The sequence below is a fragment of the Vombatus ursinus genome, unplaced genomic scaffold, assembly GCF_900497805.2.
Source record: "Vombatus ursinus unplaced genomic scaffold, bare-nosed wombat genome assembly UNPS02008961.1, whole genome shotgun sequence".
Classification (NCBI taxonomy): domain Eukaryota; kingdom Metazoa; phylum Chordata; class Mammalia; order Diprotodontia; family Vombatidae; genus Vombatus; species Vombatus ursinus.
This window is the reverse complement of record NW_020948739.1, coordinates 11,444,939-11,471,034: the sequence shown is the minus strand read 5'-3', so window position 1 is coordinate 11,471,034 and position 26,096 is coordinate 11,444,939. Positions and strand designations below refer to the sequence as shown.

At 39.2% G+C, this 26,096-nt stretch overlaps 1 protein-coding gene across 1 annotated transcript in view; it reads left to right on the top strand.

The window, feature by feature from the left end:
• DPYS (dihydropyrimidinase) overlaps positions 1-26,096 on the top strand; it is a 92,988-nt gene that overhangs the window by 17,328 nt on the left and 49,564 nt on the right. The window contains exons 4-6 of the mRNA XM_027849978.1: positions 10,379-10,535; positions 12,817-12,958; positions 15,862-16,004. Coding sequence (XP_027705779.1) covers positions 10,379-10,535; positions 12,817-12,958; positions 15,862-16,004 — 442 coding nt within the window. The remainder of the gene's footprint in view (positions 1-10,378; positions 10,536-12,816; positions 12,959-15,861; positions 16,005-26,096) is intronic.

The window sequence follows — 26,096 nt, the reverse complement described above, 5'->3', positions numbered from 1 at the left end:
ATGTTCCCCCAAAATAGAAGGTAGCTGTAGTTAGGTAGCAGGTGTTGAGTCAGGGCAATGTCTGATTTAGATGCAATGCTGGGGCAGGGGTGTGGGGCCATATAAAGCATTTTAAAGGATGTATTGATATACTGCAAATGACACAGTCTAACTCTTTAATAATTGGAAATAACAGCAGTAGACTTATATCTTCTCCAAATTTCCCTATTTTTTTGTTGAGGTTATCATCACCCAGTCATCCAGGTTCATAACCTCAGTTATCCTTGACTCTTTACTCTCCGTCACCCCAGTTTCATCCATTTGGTTGCCAAGTCTTGCCAACTCTACCTCCTCAACATCTCTCTGTCTATGCCCATGTCCACTCACTCAAGATCTACCCTTGTTCATGCTCTTATCAACCACTTCTTTCTTGGACTGATACAATAGCCTCTTATCTGGTCTCCAATTCCAATTTCTTCCCCTCCAATTCATGCACCACATGGCTGACAAAATAGTCTTTTTAAGGCTTAGGTATGTACATGTCACTTTCCTGTTTGAAATTTTTCATTGGTTTCCTATTGCCTATAGGAAAGAAAAAAAACAAAAACAAAAACAAATAATTCCCTTAACCAGACATTTAAGACCTCCCACTTTTATATAGCCTCAGTTCATACAATTCCCTTTCACGAACTATTTCCACGTTCTAGCTGTTCCCCAAACTCAGCATGCTCTCTTCCCTTAGTGCATGTGTATAAGCCATCCAACCCTCTCCTCCCACCATGTTAAAAAAAGGTACTTACTCCAATCTTATCTCTGCCTCTCTGGATCCTTGGTTTGTTTCAAGGCTTAGCTCAGGCACCACCTCCTCCAGGAAGTCTTTGATAATTGCCCCTAGTTGTGTGTCTTTTTCTGCCTCCATTTTCCTTGTTTTTGTTTCCTGTCCTTTGAGCATACCAGATGTTTAATAGATATTTGCTGAATTGGATGAACTTGCTATTGGGCAATCAGAGGTACCCCATTTCCAGTTCATTTTGAACAAAGAAAAACCAAGGATCTGAAAAGGGCAGAAGGAGAGGATTGAAAATTATTTGAGGTTCTCATCACACAGTCCCTGCAGAAGGTGTTATCTTTGTGGAACGATAGATAGAGAGCTAGATTTAAAGTCAGGATAGACCTCACTTCAACTCTTCCCTTAGACACGTACTGGCTGTGTGCCCCTGGGTAAGTCATTTAATCTCTCCTAGCTTCCATTTCCTTCCATGGGGAAAACTACATGGCTCAGTGGATAGAGCTCTGGGCTAGAAACCAGGAAGACTTGAATTCAAATTTGGACTCAGACACTTCCGAGCTGTGTTGCCTCAATTGTAAGATAAGAATAATAATAACCCTCGCCTCCACCAGGGTTGTTGTCATGATCAAAAGAGATAATTTTGTAAATTGCTTAGTATAGTGCCTGGCACACAGCAGGTGCTCACTATATGCTTATTTCCTGCCTTCCCTCCCTCCCTCACATGGCTGTTGGGAGGATGAAATAAGATAATCTATGTAAAGGGTTTTTTGTTCTGTTCTATTTTTGCAAACCTTTAAGTGTTTTATAAGCGCTAAATGATAGTTATGTGAGTACAGTGTGGAAAGGCATGTTGGACAAAACTTTAGCTCATTTTGGCCACATTCATTGTCCCAGATGACAGGTCATCTTAACATTCTCTCTGAATCTGTGGCACAATGATACATATTTATGAATAGTCTTCTCATTCAGAGAGGGAACAGCTTAGCCTGAAAAATCAGAACAAGAACTTTGTCAGCCCACAAACATTTTCACCCACTCATCTTCCCTCCTAAGAGGCACAAAGGATATAAAATAAATGTCAATGGTTTTCTTTCCTCCTTGTCTAACGTAAATGGTTACTCAGCCTGAGTGTATGGCTGAATGTCTATTTGCAACCTTGCAAGGAGAGCCGGATAAGTTCAAGGTGGAATTGGCCAGCAGTGCTGAGAAAACCTTGTCTGAGAGGGTATTCTGGTCTGTTTCTTTTTGCTGGTACCTCTGTTATTTTAGCTTTAAACTGGAGCAGACAGAGGAAAATATGAATTAGACTGCTGACTGTAGTCCATCAAATGCTGCTGCTCCAATTTGTCCCTTTGGGGGTCTGACAGGAAGTAGCATTTTTCTGTTTTGTGCCTGACCCTGAAATCACAAGAAGAAGAAGAATCATATCTTGTCTATTTCCCACATCAAAGAGGGTTGGGCATAACCCTCCCAAAGAAAACAATTAAATAAGTGGAAGGGGGGCTGTCTTGGCAGGCAGTGGGTGCCCTCTGACTGAATGTCCTCAAGCCAAGCCTAGATAGAAATCTTATTGAGCATGTTATAGAGGAAATTCTTATCGATATTTTTATTTATCATCCTGGGAAACCACTGAATCCCCTTCCAATTCTGAGTTCGTGATTTTAAAATCACAAGATATTGACTTAGAATTGCAACCCGGTCCACCCCCCTGGTTTTAAAGATGAGGAAACTGAGTGAGGCCCATGAGTGTTAAGTGATTTGCTCAAGGTCACACAGTTACAGGGTGGAAAAATCAGGATTTGAACCTGGAGCCTGTGGCTTTAAATTTAGCATTCTTTCCATATGACCATGATTCCTCTTAGAAGACTGTCAGAAGTAGCACTAACCCCTGATGCTGGTACTTAAAGTCAAAGGTGGCTAAGCAAGATTGGATTATGATGCCAGCAGAAGACTAATCTAGAAGAGTGTTGGCCTGGTGGCCAATCTGATATAGAAGGCAAGTTCTAGAGAGTCCTGTGGCTTTAAATCCAAATGGGAACATGACCTAATTGACAATTGTTTTGTGTAATAACTGTGGCTAATGTGTTTATCCTGTTTTTCCTCTTCCTACTAAAATACTGGAAAGTGGCATGACTGTCTTTCTTTCAGTTCCTCCCCTATGCTTCTCAATGTGACTAGCATTTATATGGCTTCATTAAATTTCCTCTCTTTCAGTTACTGAGGTTCTGGAGTGAGGATTTTCATTGGTAACTTACCCTTTGCTCTATGTGATCTGTGTTTATTATGTTTTTTTCTCTCATGATGAACCTCTGACATGTTTTCATAGGGTTATTCAATTCAATCTATAAACATTTATTAAGCACCTACTGTGTACACAACTGTAACTTTTATTCATTCATATTATCTTTCATTCTTTTAAGGTATGGTTGTAGTTTTCATTTGAACTTTACCAAATATTCTTTCTGCTATATACATTATACTATATACATACATTATCTGCTATATACATTAGATCTGTTCTTTTTATTCCAAATCATTCCTTCTCACCTATGTCATAAATCATCAATAGTAATTGCCCTAAAAAAAAAAAGCTTTCAGTTTCCTTAGTCTTCCATTTCAGTCAAACTCATTGCAGCCTTTTCTCTCATTTTCTTGGGAACATTGCAGTGGTGACAAGAAACCATGGTGTGGGCCTCTGCAGTAGTATTCTCTCCCCTCTGGCAGATTGCTCTGGGAATAAGCTGTTTACCCAAGTGAAGTGAATTAACTCTTAGGACTTTAACTTTGTGGATATAATCAACTCGTGTTTCTTCAGTGATGATTTGGTTCTCAGCCTTCGCTTACATAACACAAACTTTCTTTTGCATCTAATTTACCCTATGTCACTGGATTTTAAATAATTAACTGTTTCTTAGCATTTTAATTTTTTAAAATGAAGTTATATTTTAAAAAATCCATCTTTAAGCATTTCTCTTCTTAGCTTTTTTTTTCAGACCTACACATTTCATACATTTTGTATGGACCTGATCCTTTTAATTCTTCATATATCTTTTCCCTCTGTCCTCTTTAAATGTATTCCTTGGAACCAAAACAGCCCCAGAAGAGCACCTCTCACGGTATGCTTTTAAAAAAGGAAAAAAACAACTTTTTAAATGTGGTGGGCCTTCTCCCATCCTGGCCAGAGGGAGCAGAGAGACAGAGAGAGACATAATGTTCTCAAGGAATTGTGATGTTTGCTGAGAGAGTGGGAGGAGATTAATGATAAAGATTTATCTATCTATCTCCCAATAGTTGCTGAAACCACCTGGGTAGCTAGTGTAACAAAGACAATAATATAGTGAGATTGAAGCAGCAGCAAGGTATAGTAAATAGAAAGCTGGTTTTGGAGATTAAAGCTTTGGAGTCAGAATGATTGTCTCTGACAGCCTGGCTGGGTGATCCTGGACAAATCACTTAACCTGTCAGTGCCCCAGTCACCCTTTAAGACTCTTGAGCTTCGGGGCAGGTGCTGATCTGTCTTAGTAGCGGCAATTTCTTAGTTGGGAATCTGTTCTACCAATGAAATTACAAGTCCCGTCTGTAAATACAGTAAGAATGGATAGAACATGTTTGATCATTCAAATGCTTTCTCTAGCAAGTGAGCACTAGAATGGAAAGTGCTAAAGCCCAGAAATAGATGGTGCACTGAAACTATTAAAAATACAAAGGGGCATAGATTTAGAGCTGGAAGAGACTCAGATCTCTTAGCACAATCTCCTCATTTTATACCTACATGATGAAAGTGAAGCCCAGAAACCAAAATGACTTGACCATGGGCAAGGTAGAAGAGGCAAAATTAGGATACGACCCCAGGTTCTCTGACTCCAAGGCCACCATTTTTCACACAATACCATGTTGCCTTGCCATGAGCTTTGCCAAGGAAGAGAAAGTAGAAAGTGCCATGAGCAGTTCCCACCCTGAATTCCTCATCCTTTTTTATATACACCCAATTAATTCTTGATTATATATGGGACCTAATTTTCTAATCTATGGATTATTGGAATCTTTTGCTTCTCCCTTTTGCTGCCTGTTTTTTTTTTTTTGTGGTCCCTTGACTGTTTTTGTTTTTGTTTGTTTTGTTTTGTTTTGTTTTTGAAAGGAGGTTGACATTTTGGCTAAATGGACAGTGGGTTTCATTCCTCCCCATCCCCCACACCTCTCACCACCTCCACCCTCAGCATTAACTCAGAGAAGTGATAGCTGGCTGCACATTCTGAAAAGCAGCCTAAGACATTCTAAGATGGGAAGAAGGATGACTGGGGAAATTACCTGTCATCAGATCTCAAAAGAATCCTGGCAGGAGCTGATCCTTTTTAATTCTTGCTGATAGCTATTAAAATGGTAGAACTTTTGGAACTACAGTCTTTTATTACCTTGATAGGACAAGTGATTGAGTGGAACATGTGATAAGTATCTTTCTTCTGTGACAAAGCACTCTCGAAAGTACTGAGTTAGCAATTTGGGAAGTGATTGCAGATTAAGTCACTAAGTTCGGCATTGCTCATGTTATTGGGCACTTATTTTAAAAAACAGAGACAATTTTTGCCTTCTACTTCAGGGGATAGCAAGGACACATCAGGGTGATTCTTCTGTATCCATTACATTTTTTCCTGTGCAAGTATGTTCCTTATATCTGAGTAAAACATAATGGTCCTTTTACCTTCTATGAAGTTAGAAAAAACATTCTATTCCTCTCTATTTGATTCAATAGCCAATTTTTCACAGTCATGGTTCCAAATTGAGTTTTTCCTCATCTTCCTCTCTCATCCTCTCCACCAATAACCTTATCTCATAGTTCACTAAAAACTGACATTTACAAAAAACTCCCTCTTTCCTTCCCCTCCTCATTTCGTATCACTCCGTTCCCTCTACTATGTCCTCCTTCCTTCTAGTCTCTGATGAAGAGGTGGCTTTTCTCCTTGCCATGACAAACTCCTCTACATTCATGAATGATCCTATGCCACTCAGTCTTCTCCAGAAAATTGCCAAAACTATCCTTCCCACATTCTCTCTTATCTTCAGTCTCTATCTACTGGATAATTCTTTGCTGCCTACAAACACTCCCATGTCTCCTTCATCTTTAAAAAATACCCTCACTTCATCTAACCAACCCTCTTAGCTGTTTGTCATTTATCTCCTCCTTTTCAAGGCTAAATTTCTTGAAAAAGTCATCTACAATCAATGACTCCACTTTCTTTCCTCTCACTCTCTTATAAAATTTCTGTATTCTGTCTTCCGACTTCACCACTCAATTAAAACTGCCTCTCCAAAGTTACCAATGATCTCTTAACTGCCAGATCTAATGGCCTTTTCTCAGTCGTTCTTGACTTCCATGCAACCTTTGACACTGTTGATCACCCTTTTTCTCCTTGATACTCTCTTCTCTCTAGGTTTTCATGACACTGCTTTCTCCTGGTTCTCCTGTCTGACTGCTACTTCTCAATCTCCTTTGCTAGATCTTCATCTAGGTTGTACCTAATACCTGTGAGTGTTTCCCAAGCCTCTGTCCAATGCACTATTCTCTTTTTGTACTGTTTTGCTTAATCTCATTAGTTTCCAAGAATTCAATTATCTTCTCTAAGCAGATGATTCTCAAATCTATTTATCCAGCCCTGACTTCTAATATCACATGTCTAACTGCCTACTGGACATCAACATCTTAAACTAAACATGTCCAAAACAAAATTCAATATCTTTCCCCAAAACCCTTCCTTCTACCTAACTTTCCTATCACTGTTGAGAGCACTACAATCTTTCTATCCACCTAAAGTCCACAACCCCAGTGTCATCCCGGACTCCTCTCACTCACCCCACATATATAACCCACTGGAAAATCTTGTCATATCTACTCTTATGATATCTCATGTATATCCCCTTCTGTCCACTCATACAGCCCCAACCCTAATTCAGACCTCCACTAATCCTCACCTGGACTACCGCAAGAATTACCTTTTAATTGGTCTCCTTGCCCCAACTCTATCCATTTCAATCCATCCTCTTCTACCCAGGTCTCAAGGTTCTAAAGTCTCAATAGGATCACATTTTCCACCTGCTCAAAGAGCTCCAATGATTTCCTCTTACCTCTATGATCAAACATAAAACTCCTCTGTTTGGCATTTAAAATTCTTTATAACCCAGCCCCTTCCTATATTTCCAGCTTTCTTATGTCTTTCTCTTCTCCAGACACTGTACAATCCAACTACATTGACCTATTTGCACTTCTGGAAAAAGAAGCCTATCTCTCATCTTCATTTCTTGAACTAGCTGTCCCCCATGCCCAGAATGCTCTCTGTCCCCTCCTTGACTCTTAGCTTCTCTGTCTTCTTTTGAGACTCAATTCACATCTTACCTTCTGTAGGAAGCCTTAGCTCTTTCAGCTACTAAAGCCTTCCTCTTTCAGATTACCTTCACATACTCTATATATAGTATGTACCTCCATATTTACATGTTTTCTTTCCCACTACACACCTTGAGAGAAGGGACTGGAGTTTTTTGTTTACTTTTTTTTGTTTTGTTTTGGGTTTTTTTTGTTTGTTTGTTTTTGTTTTTTCACTTTTCTTTGACTTCCCCAGTTTTTAGCATAAAGTCTGGCATGTAGTAAGTGCTTAAGAAATGCTTGTTAACTAAATGATTCTATGAAGTTGGTAGCACCTTCCTCCTTAGTTTGGGTTAAAAATTAAGACTCCTAAGTGACTGTAGGGGCAGAATGTTGTATGTATAGTCAGACGTGGTCACTGTACACTGTTTTTTTTTTTTTTTTTGCTTTACTGTTTTTCTATATTATAAGACAGTGTTCAGTTCTAGGGGCAGGGAGGAAGAAGTAGGATGGTTATATCCAGAATTTACAGATATTAGCTAGATGGACAGTTTAGAATGACTTAAAAACAACAATACCTACTTTTTAAAATGGTGACTACTCCTTCAACTAGCCAGAGAAAGACCACTGAATCACAGAGTTTGAAGAGACCTCAGAGATAATATGATTTCCAGTCTCCTTACCCTCCTGGTGACCCTCCTCCTTTGAGACACAGTACGGAGGATGTCAATGGTATCATTTTCTTTGCATGGAACAGAAAACAGACCCAAAGGCATAAAAGAATTTGTCATAGATGAGTAACAATTTTGACAGCTGGAAGCCATCTGCTTTCAGTCCTCTCCAGAATGCAACATTTACTTCAGTTATCTAGGAACTCTGGCTAGCTACTATTAACCAACAGACAATTTGATGTAGTGGATAGAATACAGAGCTTGGCATCAGGAAAACCTGAGTCCAAATCCTGCCTGTGATACTTAATAGCTTGTACATGGGCAAGTCATTTCAGTCAATAAATAGTTATTAATAGCAATTAATTAACATTTATTATTAAAGTAATTTGATTTCTCTGACTTTCAGGCAACTTCCTTGGACTTATCTAATACGTTATGGAGAGCTTACCATGGTGCATTGGTGGAGGGGTTCTTATACCAGTAGTTCTCTGTACTGATAAAATCATAGATTTCATTGACTCAGTTAAAATAGGCATTTGAGTAAACCAAATGGACTAATTTGGCCAAGCCAGTGTCTTCCTATAGGAAATTATCCTGACTCTACTTCTGCTTGGAGGATTTAGTGCAAGGGTAAGCAAACTATTTAAAAATATAAAAAGAAAATCTAAGTTAGAGGACCATACAAAAACAGGAAGAGGGCCAGCTTTGTCCACAGTGGTAGTTTATTAACCCCTCATCCAGTGGATAACCATGAATGATAACCAGAAATAGGATCTGCATTCCAAATAAAAGTTTGCTTTGTACCTATACTTTTATGTCTTTGATAAGCTTTCATTCTATGTGCTCTCAGAAGTTTGTCTGAAAAAGATCTGGGGCTTTTAGTGGACTGTAAGCTCAATGTAAGTCAATAATATCATATGGTCAAAAATCTAATGCAATCTTGGCTTCCATAAGAGAAGCAGAATAAGGAGGGTAACTAGAAAGGCCCTCAGAGTCCATCTAGTCCAACACCCTCCTTTTGCAGATGAAGAATCTGAAGGTGAGCTATGTGGCATAGTGGATAGAGCACTGGACCTGGAATCAGGTAAACCTGAGTTCAAATCCTGCCGTAGACACTGAGTGACCCCAGACAAGTCATAACTTCTGGCAGTCTCCGTTTCTTTATTTGTAAAATGGGCATGATAATAGCACCTACCTCCCAGGGTTATTATGAAGATGAAATGAAATAATATTTGGAAAGCACTTTGTAAACGTTAATGTACTCTATAAATGCTAGCTATTATTAAGACCGGGGAAGTTAAGGGACTTGCCTATGGGTTGGTCACACAGTAAGCATTAGAGGTAGGATTTGAACTCAGGGCCCCTAACTACAGAGTTGCTTTTTTTTTTCCATGCCACACTATCTGGTTAGCTTGCAGGGTCCTGCTGTAATGGACTACATCTGGAATACTGTTTTCCATTCTGGGCACCACAACTTAAGGTCATTGATTAGATGGATAGTATCCAGAGGAGAGCTACCAGGACAGTGAAGGGCGTTGAGTCAATGTCATCAGAAGACAGGTTAAAGGCACTGAAGATGTTTAGCCTGGTGAAGAGAAAACCTAAAGGGGACATAGTTATATTCATATATCGCAAGAGCTAGCACATGGAAGAGGGGATTTAAACTTGTTCTGTTTGGCCACAGAAGGCTAAGGCAAGAGAAATAGATGGAAGTTGTAGAGAAAGGGGTTTAGATTGAATGCCAGGGAAAACTTCTTTACAATTGTTATCGTTCTGTTGTTTTCCAGTCATATCTGACTCTTCCTGACCCCATTTGAGGTTTTCTCGGCAGAGATACTGTAGTGGTTGGTTTGCTATTTCCTTCTCCAGCTTATTTTACAGATGAGGAACTGAAAGACAAACAGGTTAAGTGACTTGCCCAGGGTCACACAGCTAGCAAGTGTCCTTGGCCAGATTTGAATTCAAGAGGAGTCTTCCTGACTCCAGGCCTGGTTCTCTATCCACTGAATCACCTAGTTGCCCTTTACAATAAGAAGTGTCAAAAATGGACATAGCATGCCTCAGGAAGTGGTGAGTTTCCCCTCCCCTGCAAGTAGGGGCTGGGTGACCACCTGCCTGCTGTATTATTCCTTTCAGATGCCTTGCAGGTATGGGCTGGACTCTGAGGTCCCTTCCATTTCTAAAATTCTCATATAAATCTGTGTGTGACACAAATCTCTGTTTGAGTATGTGTCCCTAGTTAGGATCTTATTATCAATGGATGATATTTTTGTTAATGTTGAATGGTTTAGCCATTGTTATTGTTAACTGCTTATGTTTTAAAGGAAACTCTTCTTCTCCAGAGAGGACCTGTCTGAAAAAGAGTAAATAACATTTACAACCAAGATGTCACTCATTAGAATTCCATATCTCCCGTGCTATGAAGTGTACCTCCTCAGATGCAGTTAAAGGCAGCAGACATACGCATACATGGACTTTAGTCCCCTCCCTCCCTTTTTTTCCTCAAGGGGAAAGAAGAATAGCATTCCCTACATCTACATCCTAATAAAACTGCTCATTAATGCTTGCGTTTGTACTTTACAGGAAAGGTGGTCTTTGGGGAGCCGATTGCTGCTAGTCTTGGAACGGATGGGACTCACTATTGGCATGAAGAATGGCATCATGCTGCCCACCATGTCATGGGACCCCCGCTAAGACCAGATCCTTCAACTCCTGATTTCCTTATGAATCTACTGGCTAAGTAATCATTCATCAGAGGTCATGAATGCTGTGCCCATGTGAAGTGGTGTAGCGGAGACAGTGGGATGGAATAGGAAAGATTTGGAGTCAGAAGGACTGAGTTCATATTCTATCCTTGCCGTTCTATTAATTACCTTTCTGACCTTGGCCAAATGTCTTAACCTCTCTGCATTTCAATTTCCTCAGCAACAAAATGAGGAGACTGGACTACATCTCTAATGCTCCTTCCAGCTCTAAATCCTATGATCATATTCAATTCAATTCCATAAGTATTCAAGCACCTACTATGTTCTACAACAAAAAATTAAACATTCTTCTTCAAAGATCTTACATTCTACAGGCTCATAAAAGGCAGATAGATGGTACAGTGGATAGAGCACTGGCCCTGGAGCTAAGAACACCTGAGTTAAAATCTGACCTTAGACACTTATTAGCTGTGTGATCCTGGGCAAGTCACTTTGCCTCTGTCTGCCTCAGTTTCTTCAATAGTAAAATGGGAATAAATAATGGCACTTACCTCCCAGGGTTGTTGTCAGAATCAAATGAGATAGTATTTGTAAAGTGTTTAGCACAGTGATTGGCATAGAATAATATTTAATAAAATGTTTATTCCCTTCCCTTATGTAAGTTCTATACAGATTCTTAGTTAGTCCACCAGGTGCGGTTTGGAAGGTGTCTTATGTTTTCCAACTTCAATAGTTCAGACATTTTTACTTCTCTCCCTTGAATCAACCAGGTTTCATCTGTTTTACCTGTCTTTATGGTGTTTGGAAAATCAACCTGGCTAGGGAAGACCTCCTATTAGAATTCTCAAACTGATGTATTCACATGTATTCACACCCCCTCTGAATTAAGAAATCAAAGGATCTATTAATGACTTACCACTTTTTAATTTCGTTTCCATATCCCTTTTAATTATCCCCTAGGCAGAGGGATAATTTAACCTGAGGTCCAAAGATCCCTTGCAAGGGGTTTGTGAACTTGGCTGGGGAAAAAAAATTTATCTTTATTTTTGCTAAATCTTTGACAATTAGCATTTCCTTCAATTATTTAAAAAAACATTATCCTGAGAAGGATTCCCTAGATTTTACTGGACAATCAAAGGGGACCATGATACATACATAACAGATGAAGAACCCCTTGGCTAAAAGCTCTTTGTGGTATTTTATTGTCAAAATGTGTTTGAATTTTTCATTTCTAATGAAATTTTTCATTTCATTTCTAATAATGCAAATCTAGATCTTTATAGTTTCCCAAGGGCTTTTGAACAGATTTTTTTCAATTCATTCTTACCACAATCTATCAACCAATCAATTAGTATTTATTAAGAGTTTACTATGTGCTAGGCACCATACTAGACACTGGGGATATATGTAGAAAGAATGAAACAATCTCTATTTGAAAGAAGCCTCCATTCCAGTAGAAGAGACAACAGAAAAGGGAAAAGTAAAGAAAACAAGCATTTGTTAGATGCCTACTATGCACCAGCCTAAGCACTTTACAAATATTATCTAGCTTGATCAACAAGAATACATCTAAGTATATACAGAATAAATACAAAGAGAATGAATACAGGTATGTGCAAAGACTTTAGATACAAGGTAGTTTTGTAGGGAGAGCACTGGTTGTTGGGGGAATTCAGAAAGTCTACATACAGAAGATAATACTTGAGCATTATTTTTTTTTTTTTTTGCTTTTTCATGAGGCAAACGGGGTTAAGTGACTTGCCCAGGGTCACACAGCTATTAAGTGTCAAGTGTCTGAGGTCAGATTTGAACTCGGGTCCTCCTGAATCCAAAGTCGGAGCTCTATCCACTGCGCCACCTAGCTGCCCCTTTGAGCATTATTCTTAAAGGAAGAAAGAGACTCATCGAATTTGAGAACTGGAAGGCACTGATCCCATAAAGTTTACAAAACTGATATTACTATGCCCAGTTTCCATATGAACAAGCTAAGATGGAGAGAGTTTATATGAGTTTCCCAAAATCATACAACTGAAAATGGACCCAGGTGAGGCAAGAGTGCAGGGATTCTAATTCCAAGCCCAGTCTTCTTTCTATTGCATCGTGCTTCCCCCAACAGGACTTTCTAAAATGGTGACATGCAAAAGGAAAAGACAAAATTCAGAACTAAAAGATGGGTAGCTACGTTCTTGGTGAAGCCAAGCATTCCCAGTTTGGTTATTGTCAAAATGGCTCAGGAGGAGGGAAGGGTCGTTGGGACACATCCCTTGAAAGACCTACTTTCTATGCTTCCTCATTCCCATGTCTTTCTCTTTACAGTAACGATCTCACCACCACCGGGACAGACCACTGCACTTTCAACACCTGCCAGAAAGCCCTTGGGAAGGATGATTTTACCAAGATCCCTAATGGGATCAATGGAGTTGAGGATCGAATGTCAGTCCTATGGGAAAAGGGTGTGGTAAGTTTCATGAGATCATGCCCAGGCAGCCCCTGTCCTGTAGTCCTGAGCCTGTAGCTCAGAGAGCAGGGTAGATTAAGCCTTCCCAGAAAAGTCCTCTACTGGTTTCTACAGGGGTATGAAAATTAGCTCCCTCTATTATAGTGAAAGCCAGGGTACGGCTTTCTCTTTTGCACAGCTTGGGGACTAGTGCTTCATCTTGCAGAGCTGTTAGAAGTAATTAAGATAATTACAGAGCAGATGATGCTAAGTATGTTCAAAGTCTTTAAGGTTATAGGCCCTTTCAGCCTTGGTTTTCAGACCCTTAAATCCTAATGTATCATTGGAATAGGGACATGAAATGACAAAAGAAGACTTAAAGGAGGCATTCTTCACAACAACACTCTTCAGGAAATCCATGGTGATGGCCTGTGGGGTTCATGGACGCTGTGAATTGCAGTTTAAAAATTATTGTCTGCAGACACATATAAGTGATAAAACCAACCTAAGAGCACGAGCCTATAATGGCTCATTCCAGAGATTTAAAAACAACAAAAACCAATTCACAAAGGATTCAAAGTCAGGTCTTTCTGATTCCAAATCCAGCTACCTATGTATTTCATCTCCTAGTGGCCTTATACTTGTAGTGTTGCCAACGAAATGGGAACAATTTAAGCCATGTCTACGTAAGTGTACTCTACACACAATGAGAAGTTTTCCACTTTAGAAAAATTATAATGAGGGGAGGGGACAGACATGATTTTCTAGTAAGTTGGATTTTCTATGGCCATTAGCCAAGGAGGCAGATAGGTGGTGAAGTGGCTAGAACACTGGGCTTGGAATCAGGAAGATCCCGAATTCAAATCTAGGCTCAGACACTTACTACCTGTGTGACCTTAGACAAGTCACTTAACCTCTCTTTGCCTCAGTTTCCTCAGTGGTAAAACAGGGATAATAATTACACCTACCCCTGAGAGTTGTTGTGGTTATCAAATGAAATATTTGTAAAGAGTGGTGCCTGGCACATAACAAGCACTTAATAAATGCTTATTTCCTCCTTCAAAACCCCTTCAGTTCTTGACCAGGAGAGTAACTTACAAGTGTTCTCTCTTCCTCCTTCACTGCCCCACTTCAATTTTGTGAGGGCTGCTACCCTTTTCTTTGCTTTTGGCATCACAACATCACCCTTTTTCATGATCACCAACTTTAATTATGTGTCATAATTCCTATGTACAGATGATTTTTCATTGATAGCAGTTTAGTCTGGCAGTCCCTTGATAACACCCAGAGGATGACCTCATTCCCATCAGGACCGTTCCCCTAGGTCACCTTGTAGCGTGAATGATGTCTGAGGTCTCTAGCAGGCAAGGAAGCCTAACTGTGGTTTGTGGCTTTTTCAAGAACTTCTCTCACAGAAGATGGCACATCTCCATCTCAGCCTCTTTTTCTGGTCTTTTCCACAGATTGATGAATTGTCCCTCTTACTGAACCCTGACTATACTTTGGCCTTATAGATATTGGGCTTGTGAGAAAAAGGCTGGGCCTTCCTGAAACATGAGTCATGGAGAAATAATATATTTTTTTAATCAGAGGAAAGAGGATTTCAGCCATCCTCATTCATTGAATTACAAGGAAATGATCACTTCAATAAAAATGCAAAATATTGCCAGACAGGGACTATTGATGTCATTACTCATGCTTAGCTGACTACAGATGCAGCTTCACTATGATTTTGGTAAATGTGGGAGACAGTTAGATTATTTTTTTTTCCCAAGGTGATACTCCTTATATACCAAAGACATAGGATTCATCAGTGTGGGCACTCATCAAGCCATCTTGGATCCCAACCCCAAATGCCATAGCAGACAGGGTTGTTGTTATTGTTATTGTTGTTCTGATTTTTTTTCCCATGGTCAAAACATTCATCAATCTACAATTAATCTGATGAATGAGTCTCTCTGGGCTTAGCTTGGCTGATTGATCTTCAAATTCCAGGTGTGAAGTTTGTTTCTGGGCCCACATGTGGAACTTTTCCAGCTTGATACTGGAGTTGCTTGTCATTTCCTTCTCCAGCTCATGTTACAGATGAAGAACTGAGGCAAACAGGGTTAAGTGACTTATCCAGAGTCACATAGCTAGTCAGTGTCTGAGGTCAGATTTGAACTCAAGAAGAGTTGTATTGGCAGAATTGCCAAGAACTTAGAGTAACATCCATGACACAAGGAGTACCCAGAGCAGGACTCACCTGGAGAAAAGACCTGGACATTGACTCAGAAAGCTCAAGACCTTTGAATTTTGCACATGGTTGTACCTAGGGAAGCATTCATGATGTAGCAGAAATCAAACTAGATTTTGAGCCCCGAAGACCTGAGTTCAAGGTTCATTGCCTATGTGCAGATTCTTTGTGTCCCAGTTTCCTCACCTGTAAAATGAAAGGGTTGTATTAAATAAGCTCCAAGGTTAAAAAAAAGATTGATTCCTAAGGTAGTTGTTGTATTCCATTATCTGGATCATGTTACAGTTGTTTGAGACCAATAAATAGCCCAAAATAGGCTGAGACTAGCATAAGATATTCATTACAATTCACATGATTAAGTGGTGCAGTAGATAGAACACCAGACCTACAATCAGGAAGATTTGAGTTTGAATCCTACCTCAGACATTTAATAACTATGTGACCCTAGAGAAGTCAATTAATCTCTTCCAGTCTCAGTTTCCTCACCTGTAAAATGGGGATGATAATAATAGTACCCACCCTCACAGGGTTGTTATGAGAATCCAATGAGATAATATAAGTAGAATGCTTTGCAAACCTTAAAGGCAGTCATATTAATACTCTCAAATCCTCATATTTTTGTTAATAGGAGATTGTCATCATATTTCTTCATTGGAATGATATTTTTTCTTTTTGAATTACATTACAGTATAGTGGCAAAATGGATGAAAACCGATTTGTTGCTGTTACCAGCACTAATGCCGCTAAAATCTTTAATCTTTACCCAAAGAAAGGAATAATTGCTGTTGGATCTGATGCTGACATTGTTATTTTGGACCCAAACGCAACAAGGTAAGGTACAAGGCCACATACTTCTGGGCTTTATGGGGGACCAGGGAAAGTAATTGTTCTCTATCATTCAACCAAACAATCAATAAGCATTTATGGAAAGCCTACTGTGTGCCTGGCACAAGAGTAAGCGTTGTGGAGACAAAGACAAAATCAGCTCCTGTCTTTAAGGGGCCTCAGTTCTGCTGTGGGGATTCAATGTGTTCACATATAAGTCATTCAGAACATGTACAAAGTAAATACAAAGCGACTGAGGGGAAGAGGGTGGTGGCCCTAAATTGTTGTTGTTTGTCCTTCATTCTTGAAGGGGACCATGACATCATGAATATATCATGATGCCATGACATGCAAGTGAATTGGTTTTAAGTGGGGAAGGGCTGTGCAAGGTCACCAGCCTCACTTTCTTCTCTGGAGCCATCTGGATCCAGTGGCCAGATATAGATCAGGACAACTGGAGATAGCCCCCGGTGGACCTACATAGAAAAATCAAGAAAAAACTCAAGAAGGAGATGGCACTTGATCTGAACCAAGGGACCTTGAGGTTCAAAGAGTAAAGAAGTAGCTAGGAGCATGTTAGGCTTGCAGGACAGATTGTACAACGGTAGGAGGTGGGAGATGGCATGCCCTGTGCATCCTGCAAATTTGTAAAGTAATTGGATTGTATGGGGCTGTCTCCCATCATTTGACATGTGTAGAGATTCTCAGACACTTCTGAGACCTTACGTTAGCAGAAATATATGCAAAAAACTTAGACAGGTTCATTTGTATTTTATTGACTAAAACAGGTGTTCCAGGCAATTTCTCAGAAATTTATTGTATATAAATATACCATTTGTGATTTATCCAAAGACCTAGAGTGCAAATAATAGAAATGTAGGGAGTTAAGAGGAATAATAAAAATCTAGGGCTCATAGGATCCTAGATTAGGGTTGAAAGTGATCTTGTAGACCATCAAGTCCAACCTTCTCGGTTTTTTGTTGTTTTTTTTGGAGGGGGGAGACAGATGAGGAACTGAGGCCCAGAAATATTAAATGATTTGACTGACTTGTTTAAGGCCACACAGGTAGTATGTAATATAGCCAGGTCCTGTAATTCTAGTGGTGGTTCCCTCTTTTGCCTTTAAAAAAAAAAAGCTAAATGGGAAACTGGAAACTTGCAATAATTATACCCATTTTTCTACTTTAGGAAGTAGAAAATAAAATGGCACAATAGAAATCATATTCAGTTTGCTCCTAATAGGGGACCAAATTCACCACTTGAGTTCATCTGCAACCCAGAATTCCCTGTGCACATCAGCTTTTCTTTTCTAATTTCCATTGTTCTGTAGTAATACTGGAGGTCCACTAACTGAGAAAACCATGGAATAGGGACTGCAGCTTTGTTAATTTACCTTATTATTGAGCTTTTAACAAATGGGACAACCACGGTGAGCCTCACATTTTTCATGTGTTTTAATGTCCTGTTATTGCTAGAAAGAAAGTTAGAAACGTTTCAACAAATTTGGAAAATAACAATGGTAGACTCTGCCATCATTCAGTAAATTACTATGCAATTGGGCAAGTCACTTAACCTCTGTGGCCCTCAGTTTCCTCATCTATAAATTAGGTAATGGATTGGATAACCTCTGAGGTTACTTTCCGTTCTATATCTATGATTCTATGAATGTCTGTTGTGAGTGATGCTGTAATAGACACTATGATATAGGACAAAGAAATAGAAGGCAAGCTCCCTGTCCTCCAAAGAGCTTGCTGTGAAATTCCTTTTGATAGAATACAGCATTGGGACCCACTTTATATAGTTGATTGAGGGGTCAGAGGGGTAACATCGTCGTTTGTCCACTGGTTGTCCACTAACAGAGTAGGTCCATGTTTGCCTGAAGATAAGACTTAGACATTGAGGCAAAACTGTACAAAACATTCTCCTTTGATATACCTCTTTAGGCCTACTACGAATAGGGACCAAAACATGGCTAAGTGGGAAGACCACCCAATTTGGAAATAGAAAATTTGGCCTTGAATTCTGACTCTGCTGCTTATTAACTGTGTAACTCTGCAGAAATCTGATCACTTGCCCTCTCTGGGCTTCAATTTTTTTTTCCCATGCAACAACGTTTGGACTAGATTGGTGGTTTTCAGAGTCTCAGGGTGCCATTAAATTCTTAAATATTATTGAGGACCCTCTAAGGAGCTTTTGTTTATGTGAGTTATAACTATTGAAAATTAGTATATTAAAAATTAAAATATCTTAGTATTGTTATAAAAATAATTTTGATCTCACAACCCCGCTGGAAGGGTCTTGAACACCCTTAGGGGGACCTGGACCACATTCTGACAACTGTTGGACTAGAATTGATGACCATAGAGGTCACTCCCAGCTCCACAACATGTGATTTCCCCAATCTGGCAACAAATGGGAGTTGATGGGTCACAGTAGTGTCATGATGCTACTTCTAGACTTTATTTTTTTGTGGGGGGGCACTGGGGTTAAGTGACTTGCCCAGGGTCACACAGCTAGTAATTGTTATGTGTCTGAGGCTGGATTCGAACTCAGGTCCTCCTGAATCCAAGGCCAGCGCTCTATCCACTGTGCCACCTAGCTGCCCCATTACTTCTAGCCTTTAAAAAAAAACACTTTACTTCTTATTGCCAATTCTGTGATTCATGGTATGGAATATACAAAGTATAAATGCTTCATTCATAAAAAAGGTTTATAGGTGCTCATTGGGTGATATTCAGTTCTCCAGTTATTTTCTTAATAATCAATTTCAAAATGAGAGGGTTGGGCATCAGTCATAGTAGACCTAGGTAATCTCTATGGTGCCTTGAAAATCTGAGAGCTATGATCATCAAGGTGGCATGGTGGATAGAATGCTGGACCTGGAGTAAGGAACACCTGAAATCAGATCTAGTTCTGCGACTCTGGGAAAGTCACTTGGCCTCTGCCTCAGTTTCATTACCTGTAAAATGGAGATAATGTTAACCCCTATATCCGAAGGTTGTTGTGAAGATTAAAAAAATGAGATATTTGTAAAGCACTTTGCAAACCTTAAAGTGCTAAAGAAATAGTACCTATTAGTATTATTATGAACTATTAATGATAGTTAATATTATTATAGAACAACTCCCAATGATGTGTAAGCTCTTCGAGGACAAGAGCGACTTCATTTTTGACTTTGTGTCACATTTACATGAGGTGTATGTTGAAGGCCTCACGTCTCATAGTAGAAGGTCTAGGTACCCCAAAAGAACCACCATGCAGTCCTAGGAGATTAATCTCTCTTTTTTTGAGGGGAAGTGGGGAGAAGAAATACATTTCCCCAACTCAGTGTTTTAGCTCTTCAGCCCCAATCAGTTCAATTCCATTTATACAAATGAGACACTCATAATAATGGCACTTTCAGATCTTCAACATTTATTTAGCAAAAATAAATAATAATACCATCTTAAGTACTCATGTATTAAAGCAAATGTAGGAATGATAAATACATTACAAATCATACATAAGCCTAGATTACACTCTTCTACCAATGTACTCAGTATCCATGGGGGAGAGTGGATACACAGAAATCTGTCACAGACGTACATGGGGGAGGAAAACCCATGCTTGCAGGGTAATCCCCAACTCCGGACTGCTGGCTTGGTTGTTACTGGTCTTACATACAGGAACATCTACATCCTACAAAATCATTTCCTTGCTAACTTCTAGTCTGCTGATCTTTAGTGCTCTCCAGCTGGGCAAATCCTATTCCATTCTGGACCTGATGTAGCAGTTGCGAAAGCTCTTTCAACTTAAAACTACACTCAAAAGGGTGTTGAAAAAATGCTACAGTATTTAGTTGGAAAATGGTTTCCTTTAAACCAAAGAAATGCAAATATCCCAAATATCTCTGGACTCAATAGATAAGAACAAGCCAGCTTATGAAATGGGGATAATAATAGCCGATGGAACAACTAGATGGACACAATGGATAAAGTGCCAGGCCTGGAGTCAGGAAGACTCGTCTTCTTGAGTTCAAACCTGGCCTCAGACACTTATTAGCTGTGTGACCCTGGGCAAGTCACTTAACCCTGTTTGCCTCAGTTTCCTCATCTGTAAAAGAAGGAAATGACAAACCAAACCACTCCATTATCTTTGTCAAGAAAACCCCAAATGGGGTCACAAAGAGTCAGACACAACTGAACAACAACAACAACAATAGCCCCTACCTCCCAGGTTGCTGTGATGATTTTTAAAAATGGGATAATATCTGTAAAGTATCCACGCATCAGGATATTGTGTCATCCAATCAGATTGGAACAAATAGAACTCACAACAAAATAGCTCAGGTTTGACTCTCTGATCAGTGATCCTAGTCAGTTTGTCACCTACCACAACCTTCATCGTCCAGTTGCATCTCAGCATTTCCTCCCATGCAAGAAAACAACTACAAAGCCTACATTTCCTCCTCCTCCCTCCCTGTTTTTTCTTCTGCAGCAAGAGAAGGCAGCAAGGATAGCTGAAGCTTCTGAAAAGCTTCACCTCCCCTGTTGAAGGGCACCAAAGGGCAGTAGCCAGAACTGAAACTGTTTTCCAAACCAGCTCCACTCTTGATTCAACTGAGAAACTAGAAGCCAAAACTTTCTTGTCAGCTGAATATTCCTATTGCTGATTTCTTCAAACAGCTGTGATGGGGGTGCTTTCCCACCCCCTTCTGAATCTTTTCTCTCCTGCTCAGTTCTTCAGTTGTCTTCCCCATACACTTTCAGGGCCTTAAATCAGTGCATTCTGGTACTCAAAAATCATCTTTCTCTTAAGAGGTTAAAAACAGCAAATCTCCACTATGAAATCAAGTTCTTATTTAATCATCCCCTAGTCTCCAAACAGATACGTAACTTTTTCATCTTATGAGTTTTATCCTCTTAAGTCTTAAAACAATTACATGCAAATGAGCTGAGGGACCACAATGCTCTACATCTCCAACCACTAATCAGTTTTCAGAACAATCCTCCATCTGAGTCCATATTGCAAACTCTTTCTTCAAATTCACATTTTATCAGTTTTTAAGAAATAAAAGTTCTTTCTCTGCCCCCTTTAACCTATCAATCATTCATATGCAAACCAGACATCACCCTACATCCTCTGCAAAGTTATTTAAGCCTTTATGTTTATGCTACAATAAGTTTCTAAAATCTTAGCTGAAGAGTAGATTTCTTTACATACATATTTTAGCAGTTTTTATTAAACTAGAGTTCTTTTCCTACTCTTTTCAAGAATCAAACTGTTCAGCTATAAAAAAGGCAATATCTTATATCCTTTACTAGTTGATTTTCACTTTTTCTTTACACAAAAGTATTTTTTCTGTTTCTCTCAGCATCAGACTGGTCTATATGAAAAGGCAGTGCCTTAAAGGGACAGTACTTTACATTTTTAACCTCAGCATAAAACACAGTGTTCAGCATGTAGTAGGTATTTCATAAATTTTTGTTAAATGAATGATTGCATGAACCAAACATTAGAAGGTTGGTTTATCGAGTTGTTAAATTATTTCAGTGCCTTCCATCTTGCATTTTGGCCATGACCCTGATCTGGGGATCTTGAATGGTTGAGGCTACTTGTACTTAACTTTTTTATTTATTACTAGTACTCATAAAATTTTGTTTTGGGGAAGAAAATTTAAAATATTAGCTATACAAAGAGTTTGGGATAATTTGTGGCCTTGAGCTGGCTATATTTTTCTGACCAAGCTTTTACATTTCTAGTTCCATGATATGATGGGCATACGGGGCTGCCCGTAAGAACCTGGCCAAGGCAATGTCTTTCGGAGTTCAGGTGGCTCCATGCGTTACTGGGACCAGGTGGTTTGTTTGGCTTAAGGGGATAACAGTACTCTCAGAAAGCACAGGATGTTTTTTGAAGTTATCTTTCCCATAATAGAGGAAAGAAGCAGTGAATGACAATATTAATCCGTTTAAAAAAACAGCTTCCAGATACATAGGAATAATTCTGTTTTGCATATGTACAACTCTCAATCCTTTTCCAAAATGCTTTCCCACACATCCTCTCATTTGGTATGTGGTAGAGTCGAAAAGACCACTGGCTTTAGAGTCAGAGAACCTGGGTTTGCATCTTAACTCTGTTTGTGTGACTTGGGCAAGTCACTTCTCTCCAAGCCTTGGTTTCCTTATCTGCAAAATGATAGGTTGATCTAAATGATCTCCAAGGTCCCTTCTAGCTCCAAATGTGTGATCATAGAAGGTTCACAACTACACTGTGAGGGAGCTATGGGTTAGTCAATAAGCACCTACTATGTGCCATGCACTATGACTGGGACCACAAAGAAAGGTAAAAGATAGTCCTCTCTCTGCAGAAGCCTACACCCTAATTGTGTATGTGTGTGTGTGTGTGTGTATGTATGTGTGAATGACAACACACCAACATCTCATGTACAGACAAGATATATACAAAATAATCAACAGAGGGAAGGCACCAACAGGGAGTTTGAGAAAAGTTTCTTGTAGAAGGTGGGATTTTGGCTGGGACTTGAACAAAGCCAGGGAAGCCAGGAGGCAGAGATGGGAAAGAAAGAGCATCCCAAACATAGGGGACAGAGGGTGAAAATTCCTGGAGTTGGGTTGTCTTGTGCAAGGAACAGCAAGGAACTGGATCAAAAAGACAAGGAAAGTGTAAGGTGTAAGAAGACTGGAAAGATAGGAAAGGGCCAGGTTATGAAGGACTTCGAATGCCAAAGAGAAAATTTTCTATTTGATCTTGGAGCTGACAGGGTGCCACCAGAGTTTTTTGAACAGGAATGTAGAAGTGGGGGGGGATGACATGGTCAGACCTAGGTTTTAAAAAACTCATTTTGACAGCTGAGGGGAGGGTGGACTGGAGTAGGGAGAGACTTGTGGCAGACAGACCAACCAGCATGGAATTGCAAAGGCATGATTTGAAAGGGGACTGTATTCAGGGTGGTAACACCATCTTACTGATGAGGAAGCTGAAATGCAAAGAAGTAAAGTGTCTTGTTCAGAGCTAAACAGTAATGTTATTGGGCCTGGAACCCAGATTTTATGACTTCTAACCCAGTACTCCTATCACTATACCATGGTGTCTTTAATAAAGGCACAGGAACTTTATTGTAAATTTAAGAAGCCACTCAAAGGAAATTGGATGATGTAACAACAAAGAAGATCAATAAAATTTTGGTCTTTTTTTGTTTTTTTTTTAAAGAAGCCACTCAGTGTTTAATTTAAGTGTACTAACAGAATGATTCATGTTTGCCGATCTGCTAAAAAGTTGATCTTTTTTTTGGTATGTAAATATGGTTGTTATTCACATTGCTATTATTGTGGAGGAGTCCAATAAACCTTTCCCTGCCATTTTTATTTAAATTAGACCCCAAAGTCTTTGACTTTTTTCTTTGATGCCTAAACACTATTCTTTAGGACCTCTCTCACTGTCTTTAATTTCTAAATTAGGTTCCAGTATTGGAACCTAATTCTGGGCATTATCTTCCTTAGACAATTGGACAAGGAGAAATGGCCTGAACTGTGAATAATGCACTTACTTCATTTACCATATATTGTTACTTTGAAGGTATTTATAGACTGTGATTATGTCTCTTTGAGTCATCTGGTTTCTGGTTACATATATTTAGATTCCTTCATTTCTCACAAGTTTTAGCTACCCGTTTCTGTAACATTGCTTTGTCCTTTGTTTTTTCTTTTCTAGTTTTAAGTGTTCCTTCTGAATTGCGTGTCAAGACCCAGGTGTGTTTCCCTCCCCACTGGTATCTCAACCTCTATCACAGTCCACCCCAGAATCTATATATTACCTACTTTATTCTGCTCTGAAATTTTTGGCAATTCAAATCTAAGAAATGGCTTAAGGGCAAACTCAGAATTTATGTAGTTTTCTGTTTTTCATTCATCTCTCTGAATTTTAAATCCTTTCTTACTCAATAGTTGTCCTTTATGCAATGACAGTTAAGGAAAATCGAACATTTGTTTTCCCTTATGTTTAAGTTTAGGGGTAAATATGAGCCAAACATTTAGCTTTTTAATGTTCATCCTCTTTTTTATTTTAATACATGGTATAGAGTATAGGCCATGTTGTTTGTAAAGAGCTGACTTTAAAGCCAACAAATTCCAGGTTCAATGATAAGTGATAAATGATGACTCTGTGACCCTGGGTAAGTCACTTAACTTCTTATTGCTCTAGGCAGTTCTCTAAAATGTAGAGAAGGGGTTGATTTGCATTTAAAGAGGAATTTCCTCATCAGAGAGTTTTTGTTGTTCAGTCATTTCAGTTGTATCTGATTCTTTGTGACCCCATTTGGGGTTTCCTTGACAAAGAAACTGGAGTAGTTTGCCATTTCCTTCTCCAGCTCATTTCACAGATGAGGAAACTGAGGCAAATAGGGGTTAGTGACCTGCCCAGGGTCACACAGATAGTAAGTGTCTGAGGCCAGCTTTGAATGCAGAAAGATGAGTCTCCCTGACTCAAAGCCTGGCTTGCACTATGTACTATGGCACCACCTAACTGCCCCCATCTGAGAGTAAAATAAAAGATGACATTCCAATCACTATCCATATGTTATATGACACGTATTTATCTCTATTTACATTTAGTCTCTCAGTTTATGATTTCAAATGTTTTCAATTTTGACGTGGTTTCAATATATTCAGTTAACTGTTATGGTCCAGTCTTTAATTATTAGTCCAAATATTAAATGGCACACATTTTCTGCTCTTTTTTCTTGAGGGATCATAGAGCCTCATTTAGTCCTCTTCTTCACTTGGGGGATTTGCTAATGAGACATGTACAGTGTTGCTTCATCAACCAATCAGTGAAGCTCCCTGGGATTTCTCCCACGACTGCCTGTGAACTTTGTCAGATTATATTTAATATTAGGTGAAAAGGACATTTAAATAATATTTTCAAGGAACCAGCTTTATGCAGAAATACATAATCATGATAAGAAAAGCAGTAAATTGGGTAGAAACATACATTTTTTAAAAGAAAGATTTCTTTGGAGTTTGACAGTTATTAGACCCTCTTTTCCTCAATGGGTGATATAATGTGTAGAGAACAGGCCATAGAATCAAGAAGACCTTGAGTTCAAGTCTCACCTCTGACATGTACTGGCAATGTGACCCTGGGCAAGTCACTTAATCTTTGAGTATCCAAGGTACTTTTCTTGGATTATAAATTATACAGTAGGTGCTGATCTGCATTGATTTGGGGGGCATTTCCTAAGTGGGAGTGCCTTATACTAATGAAATCATGTCTGGTCCGAAACAAAACAAACAAACAAACAGAAAGTACTCAAATATAGACCTAGGATAGATAGGGAACCAGTCTAACTATAGCCTATTAGAGGTCAGTCAGTAACTTAACCTTCTTTTAAAGTGAGCAGTCATTATGGTCCTTTATAACACTAATTCCTATATGCCAAATGCAGTGTTTAGACTCCTTCTTTTGTCATCTGATTCTTGTTTCCTGCATTTCTAACCATTTTCTAGAATCTAGCACATGGTATAAAGGCAGCTAGACAGCATTAGAGTCAGGAAAATGTGGATTCATATCCTACCTCTGATATTTACTGGCTGAGTGAGTATCTCTCAGGCAACTCCCTAGGACACATCTTCTAAATCATAGGTAGGTATTCCCACATGTTTATATGGTAACAAATCCAGTGGCCTAGGGAGGCTGGGGTACCCTCTTCCATTAAAAATCCCCAGTTCCGGAATCACATAGACTGAATTCAGTCCTGGAGAGTCTGATCTCTAAAGAGAGGGATCAGACTTTTTTTTTCACTCACTCATTATCTCTAGTTCTATGCAACCCCATCCTGCAGGGTTTGGTTCAAGTGTAGGGTCTTCCCTGAAGGAATTAGAAAGAATGTAAAAGGTAGATTATGTATAGAATAGTTATTTTTCCTCCACACAGAAGAAATACTTAAAACATCAAAGATTCATAAGCACACACTGACAAAGACTTAAAACATAAAACAATGACCCATAACTCCTACTCTACCCTTTTAGGAGGTAGGTACATAAAACATGGAAACATGAAACACTTAGTGGGTCTTAGTGGATGACCTTTACCTTGGTT